We start from the raw sequence: 18,864 nt of genomic DNA on the forward strand, positions 1-18,864 counted from the left end.
GTATTCTCCTTCAATGGTTAAAGGTCAGATACCTCTTGATCATATTGTTTGGTTGATAGTTTATTCATGTCTACAATTCACTGTGATTCCCTTATCTATATGATTCCCACGAAGTTGATTGGAATGTACTTCCTAAGTCACATTCATGTGGTATGGTCAAAGACTCTTAAATTATATCATAGAGTATTCTCCTTTAATAGCTGAAGATTAAAGATCCCTTGTTGTACACTTACTACCTCTCTGAATAAATCAATGATCCCAATGATGAGCGGAACAAACCCTGGAGTTATGATGCATCGTCAAATTAATCAAAGGCGTATCCATAAGACAAATGTGGTGTCTGATATCAAATAACTATTTTGCATTATCCCAACTAGTGAGTAGTTCTCATATGAGATGAGTATGAGAACTTTTGTTCGATCCTGTTCAATGAACTCACTATTTCTATTGAGCATTACATACTTCCTTTGGGGTTTTCCACACTAATGACTCGAAACCAATCACTTTCCAAAAAGAAAAGGCATAGTATTACTAATCTTACCATCAATGACCAATTGATAATCTTATGATCACGAACATTTGAAATATGTGTATGAGAGAGAAAGTTTTCTTAACCCTAACTTGTGTAGATTACGTTCTCTCTAATACATATTCCTTGGACTTATTGTTTATGCGTATAATGTTTAATGAGACGGCCTTAAACAATAAACTTTGTCCTTAGATCAACTAAATTATTTAATTTGTTAAATATCTGTAAAGCATCATCTAACGATTAGCTGTTAAGGAACACTTCCAAACCTAGAGCGAATCGCTCTAAATTCTTAAATCCCTTTCTTTTTGCCAAAAGCACACATTTTTTGAGTGCCAAAGCTTGTGCATGAAGAGGAGATGCAAAATGGAGGCCCTTCTCACTTTACAGGAGTAATAATACTCGGTTTAGGAGATGAACTAGGAAAAATAACATGTTGGAAATTGTCCACACATCAACCAAAAAAAAAGGGCCCATCAGTTCTTTGTAATTAAATTCAAATGCTGCATTAATCGATTTTTAAGTTCATGAACCAAACTAATCACTGATGAATGTGTCAATTTTAGAAACTATTTATAATGACAATTAATCTAGCAATCGATCTTCTATTTTCACAACCAGAAAATGTGGTTTGGAAACTTTGATTAAATCTGATAGCACAAAGCAATTCATCAATCAATTTTGTAACCCTAAGGGCTTAAAACGAAGTAATTTCAGACATCCTTCAGCCTTTTACATGCCCATATTTTAAATTTAATCGTTTAACTTTATTTAATTTATTCAATATATGAGAAGTCAAAAACAATATGTAAAAATCACTTCCTTGCCAAATCCTTCAGGCGCTATACTCCTAAATCATGTAGCAGTAGTTGGTAAGGGCAGTGGTTGGTAAAAAGACTAACTTTAGAAAATGTACTAACCTCACCATCATCCAAACCGACCTTCCCCAAACCAAAACCCATGCACCCATCCTTTCCACCTCCAATCATCATCATTCACCAACCCCGAATGTTTTCATCCAATTTCCAATTATTCACCTTCATGGTTTCACCCCCAAACAATTCCATAATCTCATTCCCACCACCCCCCCCCCCCCACCCCCCCAAAAAAAAAAAACTAACCACACCCCTTGTTGTATATGACACAGTTTTAAAAGACGCTAGGCACTAATCAAACAATGGGCTAGGGCCTAGCCATCTCCTCTCCCCCCAACCAACCACATCTCATGTTGTATATATTAATGAAGATCCCAACGGGCCTATAAAAGCTCTAATTTTTCTCAAAACAAACCAATCATTTTGTTGTCTTTTTTCTCTTTGGATAATCCCATTTTTACCAAGAGATGGCTATAGAAACTACCCAAAATGACATTGTCTACCAATCCAAACTCCCCGACATCCCCCTCCTAAAACACTTCCCTCTCCACTTCTATTGCCTCTGCAACAAAAACCACTTGAGCTCTAAGCCCTGCATCATCAACAGCGTTAATGGAAACATCTACACGTACACTGATGTGGAATCGAACATGCGCAGAGTTGCCTCAGGGCTCAACAAAGAATTCAACAGGTTGACGTCATTATACTCTTCCTCCCCAACTCTCTAGAGTTTGTCTTCGCCTTTCTCCGAGCCTCCTTTCGTGGTGCCATGACAACTGTCACGAACCCTTTTTTCACACACGCTAAGATCTTAAAATAGGCTAATGCCTCAAAAGCTAAACTCATCACCACCTTAACATGTTACTACGACAAAGTCAAGGACTTATCGTCACTTAGTCATGACAGTCATGATGTTAAGCTCATGTGCGTCGACTCTCCGCCTGATACGAGTTGTTTGCATTTCTCTGACTTTTTTGAAGCCGATGAAAGCAACATGCTGGCTGTTAACATTAGCCTAGACGATGTCATCGCCCTACCCTACTCGTCCGGGACAACAGGTTTGCCGAAGGGGGTGATGTTAGAGTATGAGTATGAACATGACATTGGAGCCAGTTATAGTGTCTGAATTTGATATGGAGAAGTCTTGTTAATAAGCTTTAAGTAAACCTGTTTCTTGTAGGAATGCAATCCAGGTTTTAAGGACTCATGTGCATATTAGGATTGTGTTTATACACATGTTTGATTCAAACTGTTATGTTTGTATTCTATGCTAATTCTAATAAGAGATCAGTAAGGAGAACATTGAGTATATTGTAATCACTACTCTCGCAATACACTACTCATTCCGTGTCAAAGCCTTATTGTTTAAAAGCACTCGTGGTATTGTAAAGAGAAGTTAACTATTTTCGTAGGCTATCATGGCATCATCATCATAGAATGGGGTAGCAGAGAAGAAATAGAACGTTGATAAGGATGGTAAGGAACATGATTTGTAGATCCAAGTTACTAGGGTTTCTTTGGTGAGAATCTTTGAAAACTGCTAACTATATTATGAATATATTCCTTAGAAAGCAGTTCCAAAGACACCTTTTGAAATGTGAACAGGTAGAAGACCTAGTTTTGATCATTTCCATGTTTGGGGTTGCAAACTGAAGCATGGTTTTACAATCCAAATGAAAAGAAGTTGGATTCCATAAGTCACTCATGATTTTTCATTGGATATTCTGAAAAATCAAAAGGTTTTAAGTTCTATTGCCCTCAAGCAGATACTAGAGTGTAGGAAACTCACAATGCAGTGTTTATGGAGGATGAAGATGTATCAAACCTTGTTCAAGATAGTTTTGTTTTTGAAGAACTTAAACAACTAGATGGAACTTTGTCGTTGATGGATTATGAGTCGATTCCAATTTTGCTAAAGCTACCTGCATCTACTTGTGACTCCGACCATGAGATAGATGAAACTGTGATTGTGTCAGATATTCAAGAAGTGGCTGAATAGTCCAGTGATCATAGTATTCAAGTTCAAGATCAGCATACTCTAGATTCAGATCAGTTACTTATCCAACCCTCACTGAGAAAATCTAAGAGAGTTAGAAAGCCAACTATTTCACGAGATTATGTCTATTTGCATGAAGCTGAGTTTGATTTAGGTGACATAGATGATCCAGTGAATTACAATCAAGCAATGCAGAGTACTCAAGTCATTTTGTGGCAAAAAGCAATGAAGGAAGAATTGTATCAATTTTCAAGACCAATGTTTGGACCTTTGTGGATACTTCATCACAAATCAAGCCTATAGGATGCAAATGGGTTCATAAAACCAAAAGAGATGTTGATGGAAGAATTGAGATGTATAAAGCTAGGTTAGTAGCAAAGGGCTTCACTGAAAGGGAAGGGATAGATTACAATGATACATTTTCACCTGTTTTTTCCAAAGACTCAATAAGAGTTATCATGGCATTAACAGCTCACTTTGATTTGGAATTGCATCTAATGGATGTGATAACAGCTTCCTTGAATGGGGACATATTGGAAGATTATATATGGTTCAACCTATTGGATTTGTCGAAAAGGGGAAAGAAAATATGGTGTGTAAGCTTAATAAGTCAATTTATGGACTTAAGCAACCTTCAAGACAATGGTTCCACAAGTTTGATCAAGTAATTACTGCACAACGGTTTACAAACAAAAATAGATGACTACATCTATGTTAAGTTCAAGGGCTTTAGGTTCATTTTCCTAGTTCTTTATGTTGATGATATTCTCATTGCTAGTTCAGACAAGCTATTACTGCAAGAAACTAAGGATGTTCTTAATACCAATTTTGATATGAAAGACCTAGGTGAGACTCATTATGTTTTGGGAATCGAAATTGTGAGAATAAAAACAAAAAACTTCTCGATTTATCTTAAAGAGGTTATATTGAAAGAGTATTGAATAGATTCAACATGGAGAATTGTAACAAAGCAGATGTTCGAATTAACAAATGAGATAAGTTTAGCAAAGATCAGTGTCCCAAGAATGAACTTGAGGTTAATCTGATGAAGTCAAAGCCTTATGCTTCATTGGTTGGTAGCCTTATGTATGCTAACATTTGCACTATGCTAGACTTGGCATTCATTGTTGGTTTATTAGGCATGTTTCAATCAAATCTAGGTGAGGCTCATTGGGTTGCTATAAAGAAAGTTTTAAGGTATTTGCAGAGAACAAAAGGGCATATGCTAGTATATGGTAGAGAAAATTCATTGGAATTGACTGGTTTCACAGATTTAGACCTTACATGAGACAAGGATGAGAGAACATCCACCAGTGGATATATATTCATGATGAGTGGAGCTGCTATTTCTTGGAGAAGTGCTAAGCAAACCATTGTATCAACATCGACAATGGAAGCTGAATTTGTACCATGTTTTGAAGGAATGAAGCAAGCAGTTTGGCTCAGGAACTTTATCAATAAGATGAATATTTTTGATTCTGTTAAGGGACTTGTGAAGATGTTTTGTGACAACAGCGCTGCCATATTTTTCTCTAAGAATAATAAAAGGACTTCAACATCTAGATTGATGGATGTCAAGTTTCTTAAGGTTAGAGAAGCTGTCAACTAGCTTGATGATTGCAGATCCACTTACAAAAGCATTACCAAATACTGTGTTCAAGGGACATGTTGTCAAGATGGGAGTTTTGGAATCTTTTGACAAGTGGGAGTGAACAAAAACATGAATCTTAAAGACTGCTATTGATGCCTCTTTGATATGTTTAGATATTGAAGCTACAGACTTTAAGATGTTTAGTTAGTTGTTGGTATAAGTTACTGAGTTAGTTTCTAGCTTAAGTTTTTTCTTTAGTTTTTTCTTTTGGTTCAATTAGTGTTCATTTTTTCCTTTTGGGTGATTAATTGTTCCAGAAGACTATTTTGTTTATGACAGTTTGGATTGCTAGAAAATTGATTTGAGATTTTGTTGAGGCTTTTCTGAGAACTATTGTTTTGTTCTTTTGTGAATATGATGGTTCGTTAACTTTTATTAGTTGATAATTAGACTCTTGATTTTGACAAGTTAAGATTAGCTTGAATGACTGAGAGGTATATAATTTGAGATTACTACAAGATTCACATGGTTACAAGATACAAATTAAGTGTTTTGTGACTCCAGAATAATTTATGTAAGTGTGCAAATGGAGTTCTGGAGTCCTGTACTTTGAAATGTATAGGTAGACTGGCATGTGAAGATAAGGTTAATGATTAATTCAGACTTGGTGATCACTTCCATGCTTCAAACAAAACTGGTTGTCAGGTTTCATACTCAAGTGGGAGAATATTAAAGTATGAGTATGAACATGACATCGGAGCTGGTTATAGTGTCTGAATTTGATATGAAGAAGTCTTGTTAATAAGCTTTAAGTAAACATGTTTATTGTAGGATTACTAGTTCTGAATGCAGTCCAGGTTTTAAGGACTCATGTGCGTATTAGGATTGTATTTATACACATGTTTGATTCAAACTGTGATGTTTGTGTTCTATGCTGATTCTAATAGAAGATCAGTAAGGAGAACATTGAGTACATAAACGTTAATCATTGCTCTCGCAATACAATGCTCATTCTGTGTCAAAGCCCTATTGTTTGAGAGCACTCGTGGTATTGCAAAGAGGAGAAGGATAACTATTTTCATAGGCTATTATGGCTTCATCATCTAGTGCTGCAGGTATGTCTTTCATATTTATCTTTATGTTGGTAGTTGATGTTCTTGTGTTTGTGACTTCATAGCATGTCTGAGAGATCTTTGACTGTGGTGTATACGTAAGGAATGTATTCCTTACAGGTGATGCTAACGCACAAGGGGGTTTGTGACAAGCGTCATTTTGTTCGTGTTGCCGCTTTTTCATATTTATTCTTTGAACTCGGTGTTGCTTTGTGGGCTTAGAGCTAGGGCTTGCCATTTTAATGATGAACAAGTTTGAGATTGTTTCTCAGTTGGGGTTGATCGACAAGTAAAAAGTTAGTTTTGTGCCAATTATGCCGCTGATCGTGTTGGCGATCGCCAAGTTTCCCGATGTAGATAAGTACGATTTGTCGTCGATTTGAGTTCTTAACTGTGGAGGAGCTTGAAGACACTGAGAGCCTAGTTTCCCAATGTCACACTTGGTCAGCTATGTACACAATTAGTACATTCTTTTGTTTTTCGTTTTCAATATGATATTGTGTATACTTATGCTTCAAACGATAACATTTTATAATTCTAAACAAAAAAGCATTTTTATAGTCTAAAAAAATAAATGATATAACATGGTACACAAATGCGTTCTCCTAGCATTTTTTATTTTATTTTATAATAAGAAAAAGTACTACTACTGTCTCAAGAACGTAAAGTCATCTCCAACCAAGAGCTGGCCAAATGGCTCGTTTTAGCTCTCTGGCCCTCCATGATATTAATATTTTAATGAACATTACAAGGCCATATTTGCCTCCATCTTCAACCGAGGGCCAAAAAGCCATAGGGCTTGTTTTAGCCCTGTCACAAAAAAACCGTCTCCAACCAAGGGTCATAGGGCCAAACATAATTTATTATTTAAAAACTACAATTTAAATTCAAATCCAACGGCTAAGTGACGTTAGCTAGCCGTTGGATTTGAATTTTTTTTTTTTTTTTTTTTTTTTGCTATAAATAGGGTGGATATTGGGTTATAATTCACACAACTTTGAATTCAATCTCTTTCAATTCAAGTTTGCAATGAATTTTAACTTTGGATCTTCTTTGGATTCCAATTGAGGGTCCTCATCCAATTCCAAATTGGAAGAAAATGGGCTCAAATGAGACGAGAAGATGAGGAGTTTGATGAAGAAGTTCAAGTAAGACCTTTGGCCCTTTCAGATTTCGTGGGGCCCACGAGCCCTCTAGCCTAGCCCTCGGTTAGAGACGATTTTCGAGCTATTTTCGGCCATCTATCCTTCTGGATCCTTCAGTTGGAGACGGCCTAAGCACACTAACCAAACCTTGTATCTTATTTTCTTCATATTCCACTACACATATATTTTCGATTTCACAATAAATAGCAATGATAGTTCGTTATGCATTTATCAAAAGTGGATATCCGTATTTTGTCGTTTACTGTAAATAAAGGAAGAGTAGGGAAGTGATGATTTTACTTTTTTCAAAAGAGATTGATAAGGCTAGTAAACTTTATGAGCATTTTAAGAAAATGGGTAAAAATAGTATAAATTCTATTTTATTTAAATATTACCTCAGTCTGTCAAACTTGCTTCACTGCTTGTGGAGTGGCACGAGACTAAACACTATACTGATTGTAATTGCCATACCAAGAATATATCAGTAACTATATTAACAACATATATAATGTCGATGTCTGGATCCCCGTTCATATTAACACGCCAATACGATATCAATAATTATAGATGAATATTTTAATACTTAGTAGTTGAAAGTTAAAGATTTAATAGACGGATGTGAGGAATATAAATAATGTAACAAAGTAAAAAGGAAAAGATGAAATTGAAATGTAGCTTCAAGTGTTTTTTCCTCCTTAATAAATGGCAATTTGATAAATATAGCTTCAAGTGGAGATGTAGCAAAGTAAAAAGGAATAGATGAAAATGAGATGTTGATCTGAAAAAGAAAATACCTCATTTGGGAAATTGCTGTCTTCTTTTTGAAATTGTAGCTGGAAGAAAGCGTGTGGATTCATCAAAACAAACCCTTCTCCCGCAGGTCATCAATAACCTATACAAAAGCAAGCTTCTAAAAGATGCTAGCCGCTAATCAGGTGGCAGGTTGAGGCCTAGCGTCTAGGCAACTAGGTGGGGTCTAGGCGGGCAGCTAAGCATGTCTAGACACACTTTCTTAATTTTCAACACCTAGGAAGTAATCGGGTTGTTGATCAGCCGCCTAATACCTAGGCTGGGTTTAGACGGCGCTAGACGGGAATTTGTAGAACAGTGTACATAACGTATCCAGTGCGGCACGCACATACTTAAAAAATAGACTCGTACATATCAGTAAATTTTTCTTCTTCCTCCAGCTGATCATGGTTGGAAGGGAAAAGAATGCAGAACAACTGCATATACTGGTAGTGATTACAGCTTCCCATTGTGTGAGACATTCCTCAGTGTGCCGTCCGCCGATGAGCGAGGCGCATCACTGATTCACTATGCATATTAATTCTTGATACAGTATATTCATCTAATGCACGCATTGAGACTGTAGGTTTGACTTGGAGGACTACTTATGAGTATTAGACCCTTGTTTTTATTTATTTAATTTCTGCATCAAGATTTTAGGTTAAATTACTTGGGACAAAAGTAATACAGTTGATTCAGTAAGAGATAAAAAGTTGTAGCTACTCAAATATTATTGAGAATCTAACTAAATTAATTGCGTGTATATCACTCTATTAACGTCGCTCTTATTACATTTCACATGATTTGAATAAGGAGGTATAACCTGATTGCACCCAAGAATCCCTTCAAAGTACCCCAATTATGTTAAATTCTTAATGCAAACCAAATCCATAATCTTAGTGCTAGTTTGGTATTGTTGTGCTTTTTAAAAAAACTGCTTCTACTATGCTATGAGAATAAACAGCTGTAAAATAAAGCTGCTAAGTGTTTGGTTTTTTTTTTTTTTTTTTTTTTTTTTTTTTTTTTTTTTTTTTTTTTGTAAAAGTACTTTTAATAAAAAATAAAAAAAAAATTGTTTGAGTGTTTGGTAAACATTTATATAAATTGCTTTGAATATGTTAAATGACTAAAAATGATATGATATTTAATGTGCTATAATAATTATCAAAGACAATAATGTAGGGGTAAAGATTGTAATTTTGTAAAACATGTGGGGGTATACTTGCCATTTGAAAATGTCAAAATGAACATTGATTACTATGCTTTGAAAAACAAACATTTTTTTAGAAGCATGGTAGACCCTACTTCTGCTTCTATCCTTTTTTACTTTCATTTATAGCAGTGTTTTTTTTTAAACACTTTCTTTTATTTTATTTTTTTTATCAAACACATTTAATGTTCCAGATTTTTTAATAAGCTGTTTTTTGTTTTAAAAACATCACAATCCCAAACCAAACCCTTAGAGGTTCTTTTTGTAATCATACTTCTAATCTTCCTTTGATTAGCTCAATTAAACTCTGAATTGAGAGGAAAAATGATCCAAAAACCAAAGAAAAACACAGGATTGAAAACTTCATACGAATCAAAAGGAACCACAATAAGGCAGTTATGCAGCCAAATCAAATTCTAGTAAAATACAACCTCAATAGAACACCTATAGACCATGAAGAGGTTGCGACCGGAATTTCGAAATACTCATTTCCGATCTTCAACCACTGTTTCCCAATCATTAGCAGAGACTCTTCTTATTCTTCAGATGGCATCAAAGGGTAGTCTTTTTCCTCAGCTACTCCTTCCGGGAAAATTTTTTCAGATTTCATTTTATTTGGCCCTCTTTCCGATTAAATTTTCGAGATGGGGTTTTGTGAAACTTGATCAAAGATGTCACCCAACTTTGAAAGAAGAAAACAAAAGAAAAGAGAAAACTCCATAACATTAATAAGGGAATTCAAAGCAATGTTACACATCACACAACCTCAAATATCTAGGAAGCAAATTTACAAGCAAAAGTCCCTTATTGATGGACCTTTGACGATTCTGTATATAAATAAAAGTTCTAGCGTCATCAAACAAGTAACACGCCTTCAAGCCGAGTGCCTTCCGCGACTTAATCTCACTGGCAACCACCATGAGTACTTGTCCATTCTGCTCCACATCCATAGCAGAACTGGTATTGGCACCTGCAAATACAATATACAGTAAACACAACTCCCACCAAGTAATCTATCTAAAATCATTAAACCTTACATTAACCACAATTAAATAAAGTATTTCAACATCATCAGTCAAAACTAATTAGCTGTTTAACCCATTAAACTTATTCCATCACTAAACGCATTCATCATCTAAATCATGTCAAGGATAAAAGTACTCGTGTGTTAGAATGTGCATCCCACCGACAACTAATTGGCAATTTGTGGGGACGCTAAGATTTTTAAAACTATTAATGCAAGGCTTCCATTTCCGATGTAGAGTACTACCCTATCTACATGCCTCATCATATGTGGAGTCACTCAAACCAAACATAAGAAAATGTGTCGCCACCAAGTTTAACTCGTGGCTAATCTGCTCTGATATTATTATATTATGTTAGATAATACTCTCAACAAGATAAACCATAATTGTGATGATAACGAGAATTATTGATGAAATTTTTATGTCAATTGCAGATAAAATGCCCTAAATAAGCAACAACTGCCTATGCCTAATATACTTTGTGCAGTTACTATCAAATTAAACAAACTGACCTGCAAGTAATATGCAAACAACCTTGAGTCTTCTCCACATAATATTTGCACCTAGGGCACCGCTTCCACTTATTCTGCTTTGCAAGTTCCTTAACCATAAGATCCGCCCTCCCTCGCTCGTCCTCGTTAAGTTTCCGATACTCCTCACAATCAACTCCTGGATGCCAAGGGACCTGACATCGTGCACAGAACAGTCTATGGCAAATGGGACACTCGGACACTCTTACAGCCTCCTCACCTTCATTGTCGATCATCAAAACCGTTGAGCAGTCACTGAAAGGACAGTAGAGTCTTTGTGCCCCTAAAACCATAGCTTCACAAAGGGCATCATTCCACCTTTCTATGACTTCTTTGGGAAGTATTGGCATACAAGCATCAAGTTCCAGCACAGCCCTGCAGTCCAAGCCGGGGCACAAAATTACGTGAATGTTTGCTTGGATTTTGGATGCCACATGCTTGGTTATGCAGTCAGAGCAGAAGGAGTGAACGCAGCCCTCATTTTGAAAAAACTCATCAGCCTCTTTCATTTCAACACAAATCTCACAAAGGATTTGTGTTGATGGTTGTGGTGGGTTGGATTGGATTGCTTGGGTTGCTTGGATTGTTGCCGATGATGAAGAGGAAGAGGAACCGCCATTGTGCGTCGATTGGGAGGTGATTGCAGAAGAGGACATTAGAGCCTCTTGGAACTGCAAATCTTGTGCGTACTTGGAATCTGAAACTAGTTCAGACTCGTCATAAGTTTCATCATCAAAGAGTGCGGAAAAGTAGAAATCGTCTACATTCAGATGAAGATCACCAGACGCGGATGCGTTCACTTGTGCCATATGATACGCTACAAGTCAACTCTTCATCTCCACTACTATATATATTATATAAAATAAATGCCACTTCTGTTTTTAAGTTTTTAAGTTACTTTATAAGTGATGGAGGGGTTTTTATCTTTCCGGAAGTTTAGTCTTTAGTAGTACTGATCCCTCCTTCCTTGAGGGGTTTCTATCTTTTGGGGCATTGATTTGCTTTGATAGGAATATCTCTCTAGTATGTATGTGTGTGTGTGTGTGTGTGTGTGTGTGTGTGTGTGTGTGTGTAATTATCCACAGTTGTATTAGAATAACAAAACTTAATTTTGTTATCTTTTAACTCAAATAATTTCACCATTTTTTTGCCGTGCAGCTACTAATAAAACTTTTTTTCCTAATAAAAATAACAAAAATGTTGCATTCCTATTAGATTAGGAATGTGATTGTGTAACTCCTAATATATCTAGGATATCCTTATGGGATTGTACCACATCTCTTAGACTAGATATTATCCTATTAGAGTTATAATACACCCAAGAAAACCTGAATGTTTCATGTATACCACGTCTTAGAACCCGAATGTTCTAACTTTGATGCTTATGGATATTTTATATCCTATAGCATTATTCACAAGCTTGTTCCCTCCATTCAATGGATTGTCGAACCGTCACAAGTTCGATCTCACTGATTTGGATGTTTCTAAAAGAAACCACGATTTGGATGTTTCTAACACAAACCACTTTATGTGGGTACAAGACGTGAATCTCCACTTGACTATCAAGAAGATGAGAAACTATTGTAACCAACAATGGCATGGAAGAGTTAAATAAGCCTCCGCCATGATCTTCATTCCAAGACTTATGCCCAAAGCATTACAAACGGAATTACCTCCCGAATGAGGATTCCATGGCTCTTTGGCTCACTTCTACAGATCGTTTAATCATGAAAGATATTGTCTGAAGCACACCGTGATTACGTCGATGAATGAGTGTGATTCTAACGTTTATAAATCCAATTGAATTTTGATTGGAGAATATTTTTCTCGTCCTTCCATGTTTCTAACTCGTTCCTAAAACAATAGTGTAGAAAGCGGAAGTTTACCAAATTCTTGGAACTAATTACTACCATAAATGTGAGAAAACGGTATAGACTCAGCTTTGACTAGAGTCTACCGAATGGTTATGCCCTGCTTCGGCAGGGATACACCGAACGGCATGCTCTACTTCGGTAGAGATGCACTCTACTTCGGCAAAGGCTTACCAAACAAACTCCTCCAGCTTCGACTGGAGCCTACCAAACCCAAGTCGGTCTATCTCTCTCACAATCCAATTTCAAGTTTGTTTTTACAACATATGGTAAAATCAGGATCTGCCAACGTGTGGCATCATGCCCGAAGCGTGATCCTTGGCACCTAAGACCTAAAACTTCAAGAATAAGGGATAATATTCCCGAACCTCAACCTTGCAGAATCTACATTCGTCTCGATAGAATAGATCATTAGTTATGCACCTATTCGTGCCTCTACCAATGTCGTTGAGGAGTACTATTCTCGTAGTCAATATGTGAAACTAATTTTGCTCCACCGAACACTGTTGGAAGAGCAGAATTTTGACATGAATAGCCATGTTGGCTGAATCCCCTCAGTAATTTTGATTTAATTTGTGAACATTTTTCTATGTTCTTGGATTCCAGTTTGGTGTTTGTTTTAGTTATGGATCATCTTATTGATATTGTCCTTGAATATGAGTTAATCGAATCATGTTTCTTGTATACATGTGACTAAATTCAATTAAACACGTGGTTAGGTACGAATGTGGGAAAGTTAGTTATCTGGATGAACGCGATACTACACACACTAGCTTTATACCTAAATGACATCTCTAGTAATGACTTCAAGTCTGTCCAACCTGATTAAGAGCATTGGCACACTCCTCGTTGTATGAATGTCATGACACGTGCAACAAACAGAAACAAATAGCTTAATTTAAAGTGTACAATGGTATACTGACCATACACTCCTACACTCTTGCATGATATGTAAAGCTGAAAAGGGAATGGATATTCTGCATTTTGCATGTCGACTCAGTTTTTTCTAAATAGGCAGAACAAATAACCAACACAAACTCTTTGTTGAAGTACATAACAAAACAACTACTAAGTAGCTGCAACGGCAAATCAGTCAAAATATGCATAAACGTAACAGCACATAAAATAAAAATACCTTTAACAGGAGAGTCAGACCAAGCAGATAGACTCCTGCTAAGAAATCCTGGACGACTTTGTCTACCCTTGACTTGTTCTCCCTTCTGCAGCCAAGGACTCCCACTCCCAGCATCCGACTGATGACTGCATGGAATGATGGTAAAATGTTTTAATGTGACAAAACCCTTTATCAATGATCAGGGGACACATCCATTCATCTAACTGAGCTTTTAGGGACCGCTAATGTTTACCTTCCAAATACAAAACCTAACCAGAAATCTAAACTTATTTCAAAAAAAATATAGCTCCACACAAAAAGTTAAAAATTATTTCGGCTAAAATGCATTCACTTCTGTAATACCAAGAGAATGTATGACTTACGATTTGCGATGCCATTTCAGAGAAGTAATCAACTTCATGATAATCCAGTAAGAAACCAAAGCGCCCATTGCTAAAGGAGTATCGAGAGTGCTCTGAGAAAATGAAAAGAATCAATAACCAAATATTTTGGCAATTACATCAAATTATAAAACTTACTTTAACATAAGATTACTGAATAACCAATTCAGTCATAAGTGCCTGTGGGTCCATAAGACAAATTTAAATTAAAAAAAGGTTTGAAGTAACATTGTCCTAATGGTGCCAGGCAATAAATGGTGTTTCTATGATCTAAAAATTGATCCTCAAAGGGACAAGTAATAGACAAGAAACACAATCTAGGTGTATTGTACTTGGCTATGGAAAGTGACATGCTGTATATGTCTACTGAGTATTGAGTGTCCAATAATCTACTAGCCAAATCTTAGTACACAAGGACATGGACCTATTATCCAAAAATTCTCCTTTCACACATATCGGCTATAAAAAGTCCCTCAAATAATTTTAGCAAGGTACATAATCAAATAATTTTAGCAAGGTACATCAAGTACCGTTACAAATTTCTACCCCACATAGTTTAATTAAGCAGGCAAACATTTGTACTCGAATATCAAGAATACAGCCAAAAGGAATGCGAGAGAACACCTGCAAGATGGAGGTTGTTCCAATGATACGCATAGCCCACTTGACAAATTGTGCTATACCAACATCTACTGTCCCATCTTTTGAGACAACAAACTCCCTCACAATCCAGTACCCTAATGCAGCTCCCGCAGGGATAATTCCCACTAGTAAAAATATAGAGACCTGGCAGAAAAACACAAGAAGCCAAGACAATGAAGTGATCTAAAGAGAACGTTTCAGAAGCAGACAATTTGTATAGATATTTATGAGAATTTTGCGAATATAAGATTTAGGGAACCAATACTTACTGGGTTATGCATCTCTTCACTTAGCCCAAAACTCAAAAGAACAGAATTTACCATCAGTGAAAACTGAGGAACAAGGAAAGATCCTGCTCCAAGCTGTCAAAGGCATATAAATTGTAAGAATTACTTGTACTGTCAATTACATGAGGTCAATAAGTTACCATGAAGCACCAGTAAACTTCAAGACACCAATTGTTACCACTGATCCATATATGGTAAGATAGAGGACATTTTTCCTTCCAGTTGGCAACAGCTTCATTCCCTGAAAGATTAAAGACAAACAATGATGCAAAACATTACCTACAAATTTGCAAGCTAAAACTTCAGGTGAAAAGATAATGATCATAAAATCCTGTAATTACATTTCGTTTCATAGGAGATCTGAAATTCAAACTACCCAATGAAAAACTAAAAGCATGCAAGTCAAACAAAAATACATCGGAATCACACAAAAAATTACCTGGAAGAGAATGATTATAATGACCAGAAAAACTCCTATAACCATTGAACTGCTATAATAAAAAGGTACCCAATTGCTGACAATTGGTGCAAACAATAGTAAAGTAAATCCCAATGCAAGACACACAAGGCGCCATCTCTGAAAATCTGTACAGACAAAAATAGATAACTATCAGAGCCTGCAAATTGTAGCATAAGCAATTATAGTCAGCCACACTTTTATTTTTATCAGACCTTCTTCAACAGTTATGGTGACAGAGCCAGGTATTTTTCCAATGAACTTGACATCGACATATCTTTCATCATAAGGCGACATGACAGAACTCCATAAGCCTTTCTGAAAAATTTTCCAATCATCCTCTACACACTGACATAATCCAAGCGTATTATTCCTGTAAAAAAATTCATGAGTGAGACAAAACAATCCACACAAAAAAGGTGTGCATGTGTGTGAGAGTGCAACTCGAGAAAATGAGTAAGGGAAAGAGAAACGGAGAGAGGGAGGGAGGGGTAGCATATGGTGCACTCATAACTCAACCAATAAAACACAATTATCCTAAAAAAGACAAAATGATTGTCACAGTAAAGATGAGACATTTCACTCACCTATGAAAACAGACTTGAGTTTTGCTATGCAACCACTCCGGGATTACAAGAGATGTAGATAAGGTGATCTTAAGTGAACTTGCATAACTCCCAAGTTTTAACCTGGATGTACCAGAAATTCGTGCCCGTTCACAAAATAAAACATCTTTAGAACCAGGCACAGCTGAGTGCTCAGAAAGAGGTGCGGGGATGACTTCTAGTACTGGGTTTTTAATATCAACAGCTGTGATTTTAACATTAATAAAGGTTAGTTTCAAATATGCAAACAAACCACCAAAGTACACGAGATATTCGAACTCTTCAAAGTTCAAATCCCTAAAATTATAATGGACATATTGTTTAGCTATAGCAGATTAAAAACTCAAAATCAACACGACATCGAGCAGTAAGGTGCAACATATGTTATCAGACCAAACCCATAAGGGTATCACGCTAAACTACAATATTGAAACTAACATTCCACTTTAAAGGCCAAAAAGTCGACATTTTTTAAACCCTAACCCGCTAACAACTTGACATTTCCCTCAAGCAATACAGCAACCGAAATAAACCCTAAAGAGGCATAATGAAACCCTAAACCTCTATCTGCCTTACAAGTAAAGAAACAACAAAAGTGAGACTAAAACGTAGTAAGCAAATAAATGCAGAGCAAGTCAAAGTGCAAGTTTTTCTCTCTTAAAATGGAAATAAGTAAACAACCCACACACTCAAACATCAAAATTTCACTGATTTTCCTAAAATTTTCTCGGGAAGCAAGCAGGCGGCGACCAGCAATACTGAACAAAATTTGACAATATAGAGATAGATACCTTTGAGTTCGGTGGCAAGTGAGAGGGTCGGAAGAGAGAGACAGAAAGCAAAGAGAAGAATGAGAATGGCGGAGGAGAGAGAAGAGCCCATTGCATCGCACACTCACTACTCTCTCTCTCTGCGTTCCGGGAAAGCTTTGATCCAAAAAGTGTCCATCATTTGGTGAGTTTTAACCACGGTTGATTTTTAATGAAAATAACATCTTTATTCTAAAAAGTTACTCATGGTACTATTTATTTATAACATCTTTTATTAATTTGATTAAAACTCAAAATTTTCAAACTTTTTCCATTAATTTTCCTCCATTTTTTCTGTTTCTAATTCCAAATTTTGAAGAAAGATTTCTTAGCGAAGGAGGAAAGCTTCATGTTTTGGGCCCTGTAGAAAAGGGCTTGGATTTTGGCTGCCCCAAAGGCACAGTGACGATTGGGCTTTTCTTATACTTCATCTCATAAGTACTAATAGAAAACACGCTAGTTTCAATTAAGAAACTGCATATAGGAGTAAACTTCACAAAATTGAAACTCAGTACAGAACAACTTATATTCTAAGGAAAAATGTGAGTAAATGTAATTAGTCAAAATTTAACATCTTTAGGATGGAAGTAGGATGCACACAAAGGTATGGCCAACTCAAAATGGGTGAGTCGTCAAAAGCTCGTCAGGCAAAACAACCCCATTGGACAAATGATCTTGTTTGTAGGAAAAAAAAGTACATTAATATCAAATGAGTATACTTCAGGATACTTTTCCTAAGTTTGATAATGGTAAAATACGGCCGACTCAGCTGACGACCCAAGTATGAAGGACAGAGATGACGCAAAAACAGCGTTTTTTTTGTCCTAGGGTTTTGGAAAAGGAGTGGCTCGGCTTTAACAGCTCACAACCGTGGCTCGACAACACAGCTTAAATGGCTTCAATTTGTGGCTTCATGCAGATCAATGTGCATAAACTATAATTCTGTTTTTTTTTCTTTTCTCGCACAATTATCAGTTTGCCACAAGATATAAGAATTGTGAACATAATTTAAGCATAATAGTATAATTCGAAACGTGTAAAGTTGGATTTATGCATCATTGTGAAGATTTCATGCAATCAAAACCCAAAAAAATAAAAAATTGAAATCATTGGGTTTTTATTTTTTTTCTTCTTATTCCTTCTAACAATTCGATCATCTATGGAATTAGGAATTGCATCTCAGGTACGCCAACTTGCATTTTTTTATGTGTTTTGTGATGCTATAAATGGTCCATTAATAATTGCTTTCTTTCTCATTTTTCGAGTATCTACTTATATTCATGCATTATTTTGAACAAATAATTCTAGTACAAAAACATGTTTGCACGACGGAAACTTGAGCGACGCAACAAATTTCGTCGCGCAAAGTAGGTTTGCGCGACGCTAAACACAAAACGTCGCGCAAAGTAGCTTTGCACAATGAAGGTTTTAGGGTAGGTTGGATTGAAATATGGTTTATGGTATCAAAACTTCGTTAGAGGTAGACAAGAGAACATATGATATGTTCGATACTTGGAGCTTGAATTAGAGTGGGGACCAGGACCCTTTAGATTTGAAATCATGTAGTTGGATCTGTAAACACGAATTTTCCTGAAACAAGAACACGTGTACAAAATAATATTTTGTATTGATTTTTTTGGGGTTACAATCTCTTTGTAATTTGGTCATCTGATTCGATCTCAATAAGATGTTGGTTTGTTGACGTGTTGTTGATCCAAGGGTTGTCGAGGCTTGATCTTGGATGAACAATTGGAAGTTTCTTTAAGGGTTGTCGAGGCTTGATCTTGAAGAACAAGGATGAACAGATCTTTGAAGGCTTTTGGGCTTGATCTTGAAGTTGTTGATCCAAAAGGTCGTTGGGGCTTGATCTTAGGAT

The 18,864-nt window shown here is 36.2% G+C and overlaps 1 protein-coding gene and 1 pseudogene across 3 annotated transcripts; one reads left to right on the forward strand and one right to left on the reverse strand.

Moving 5' to 3' along the window:
* Positions 1-1,871: 1,871 nt before the first annotated feature.
* LOC137740684 (4-coumarate:CoA ligase 1-like) lies at positions 1,872-2,530 on the forward strand (annotated as a pseudogene).
* Positions 2,531-9,951: 7,421 nt separating this feature from the next.
* Positions 9,952-17,120, reverse strand: LOC137739511 (uncharacterized). 3 transcript variants are annotated; one of them, XM_068479105.1, is made up of 11 exons: positions 16,971-17,120; positions 16,162-16,384; positions 15,790-15,947; positions 15,557-15,702; positions 15,296-15,358; positions 15,100-15,192; positions 14,813-14,974; positions 14,171-14,262; positions 13,809-13,933; positions 10,785-11,499; positions 9,952-10,217 (listed from the first exon to the last, which is right to left on the reverse strand). In XM_068479105.1, exons 1-11 carry the CDS (start codon positions 17,059-17,061, stop codon positions 10,151-10,153), a joined length of 1,935 nt encoding a protein of 644 aa, XP_068335206.1. In that variant the 5' UTR covers positions 17,062-17,120; the 3' UTR covers positions 9,952-10,150. The 3 variants fall into 3 exon arrangements, with proteins under 3 accessions (XP_068335206.1, XP_068335205.1, XP_068335207.1); XM_068479104.1 differs by having other exon boundaries at positions 10,785-11,505; XM_068479106.1 differs by lacking the exon at positions 10,785-11,499.
* Positions 17,121-18,864: the final 1,744 nt, after the last annotated feature.

Source organism: Pyrus communis, chromosome 7, assembly GCF_963583255.1.
Source record: "Pyrus communis chromosome 7, drPyrComm1.1, whole genome shotgun sequence".
Classification (NCBI taxonomy): Eukaryota; Viridiplantae; Streptophyta; class Magnoliopsida; order Rosales; family Rosaceae; genus Pyrus; species Pyrus communis.

What these genes read in the sequence shown, in the direction of transcription:
- LOC137739511 (XM_068479104.1), bottom strand. Translation starts at nt 17,061, where the DNA reads ATGGGCTCTTCTCTCTCCTCCGCCATTCTCATTCTTCTCTTTGCTTTC. An exon ending in GTGAAGAGATGCATAACCCA is followed by an intron (nt 14,975 to 15,099) that starts GTAAGTATTGGT and finishes TTTTTCTGCCAG; the next exon opens with GTCTCTATATTTTTACTAGT. An exon ending in CTGAAATGGCATCGCAAATC is followed by an intron (nt 13,934 to 14,170) that starts GTAAGTCATACA and finishes CATTCCATGCAG; the next exon opens with TCATCAGTCGGATGCTGGGA.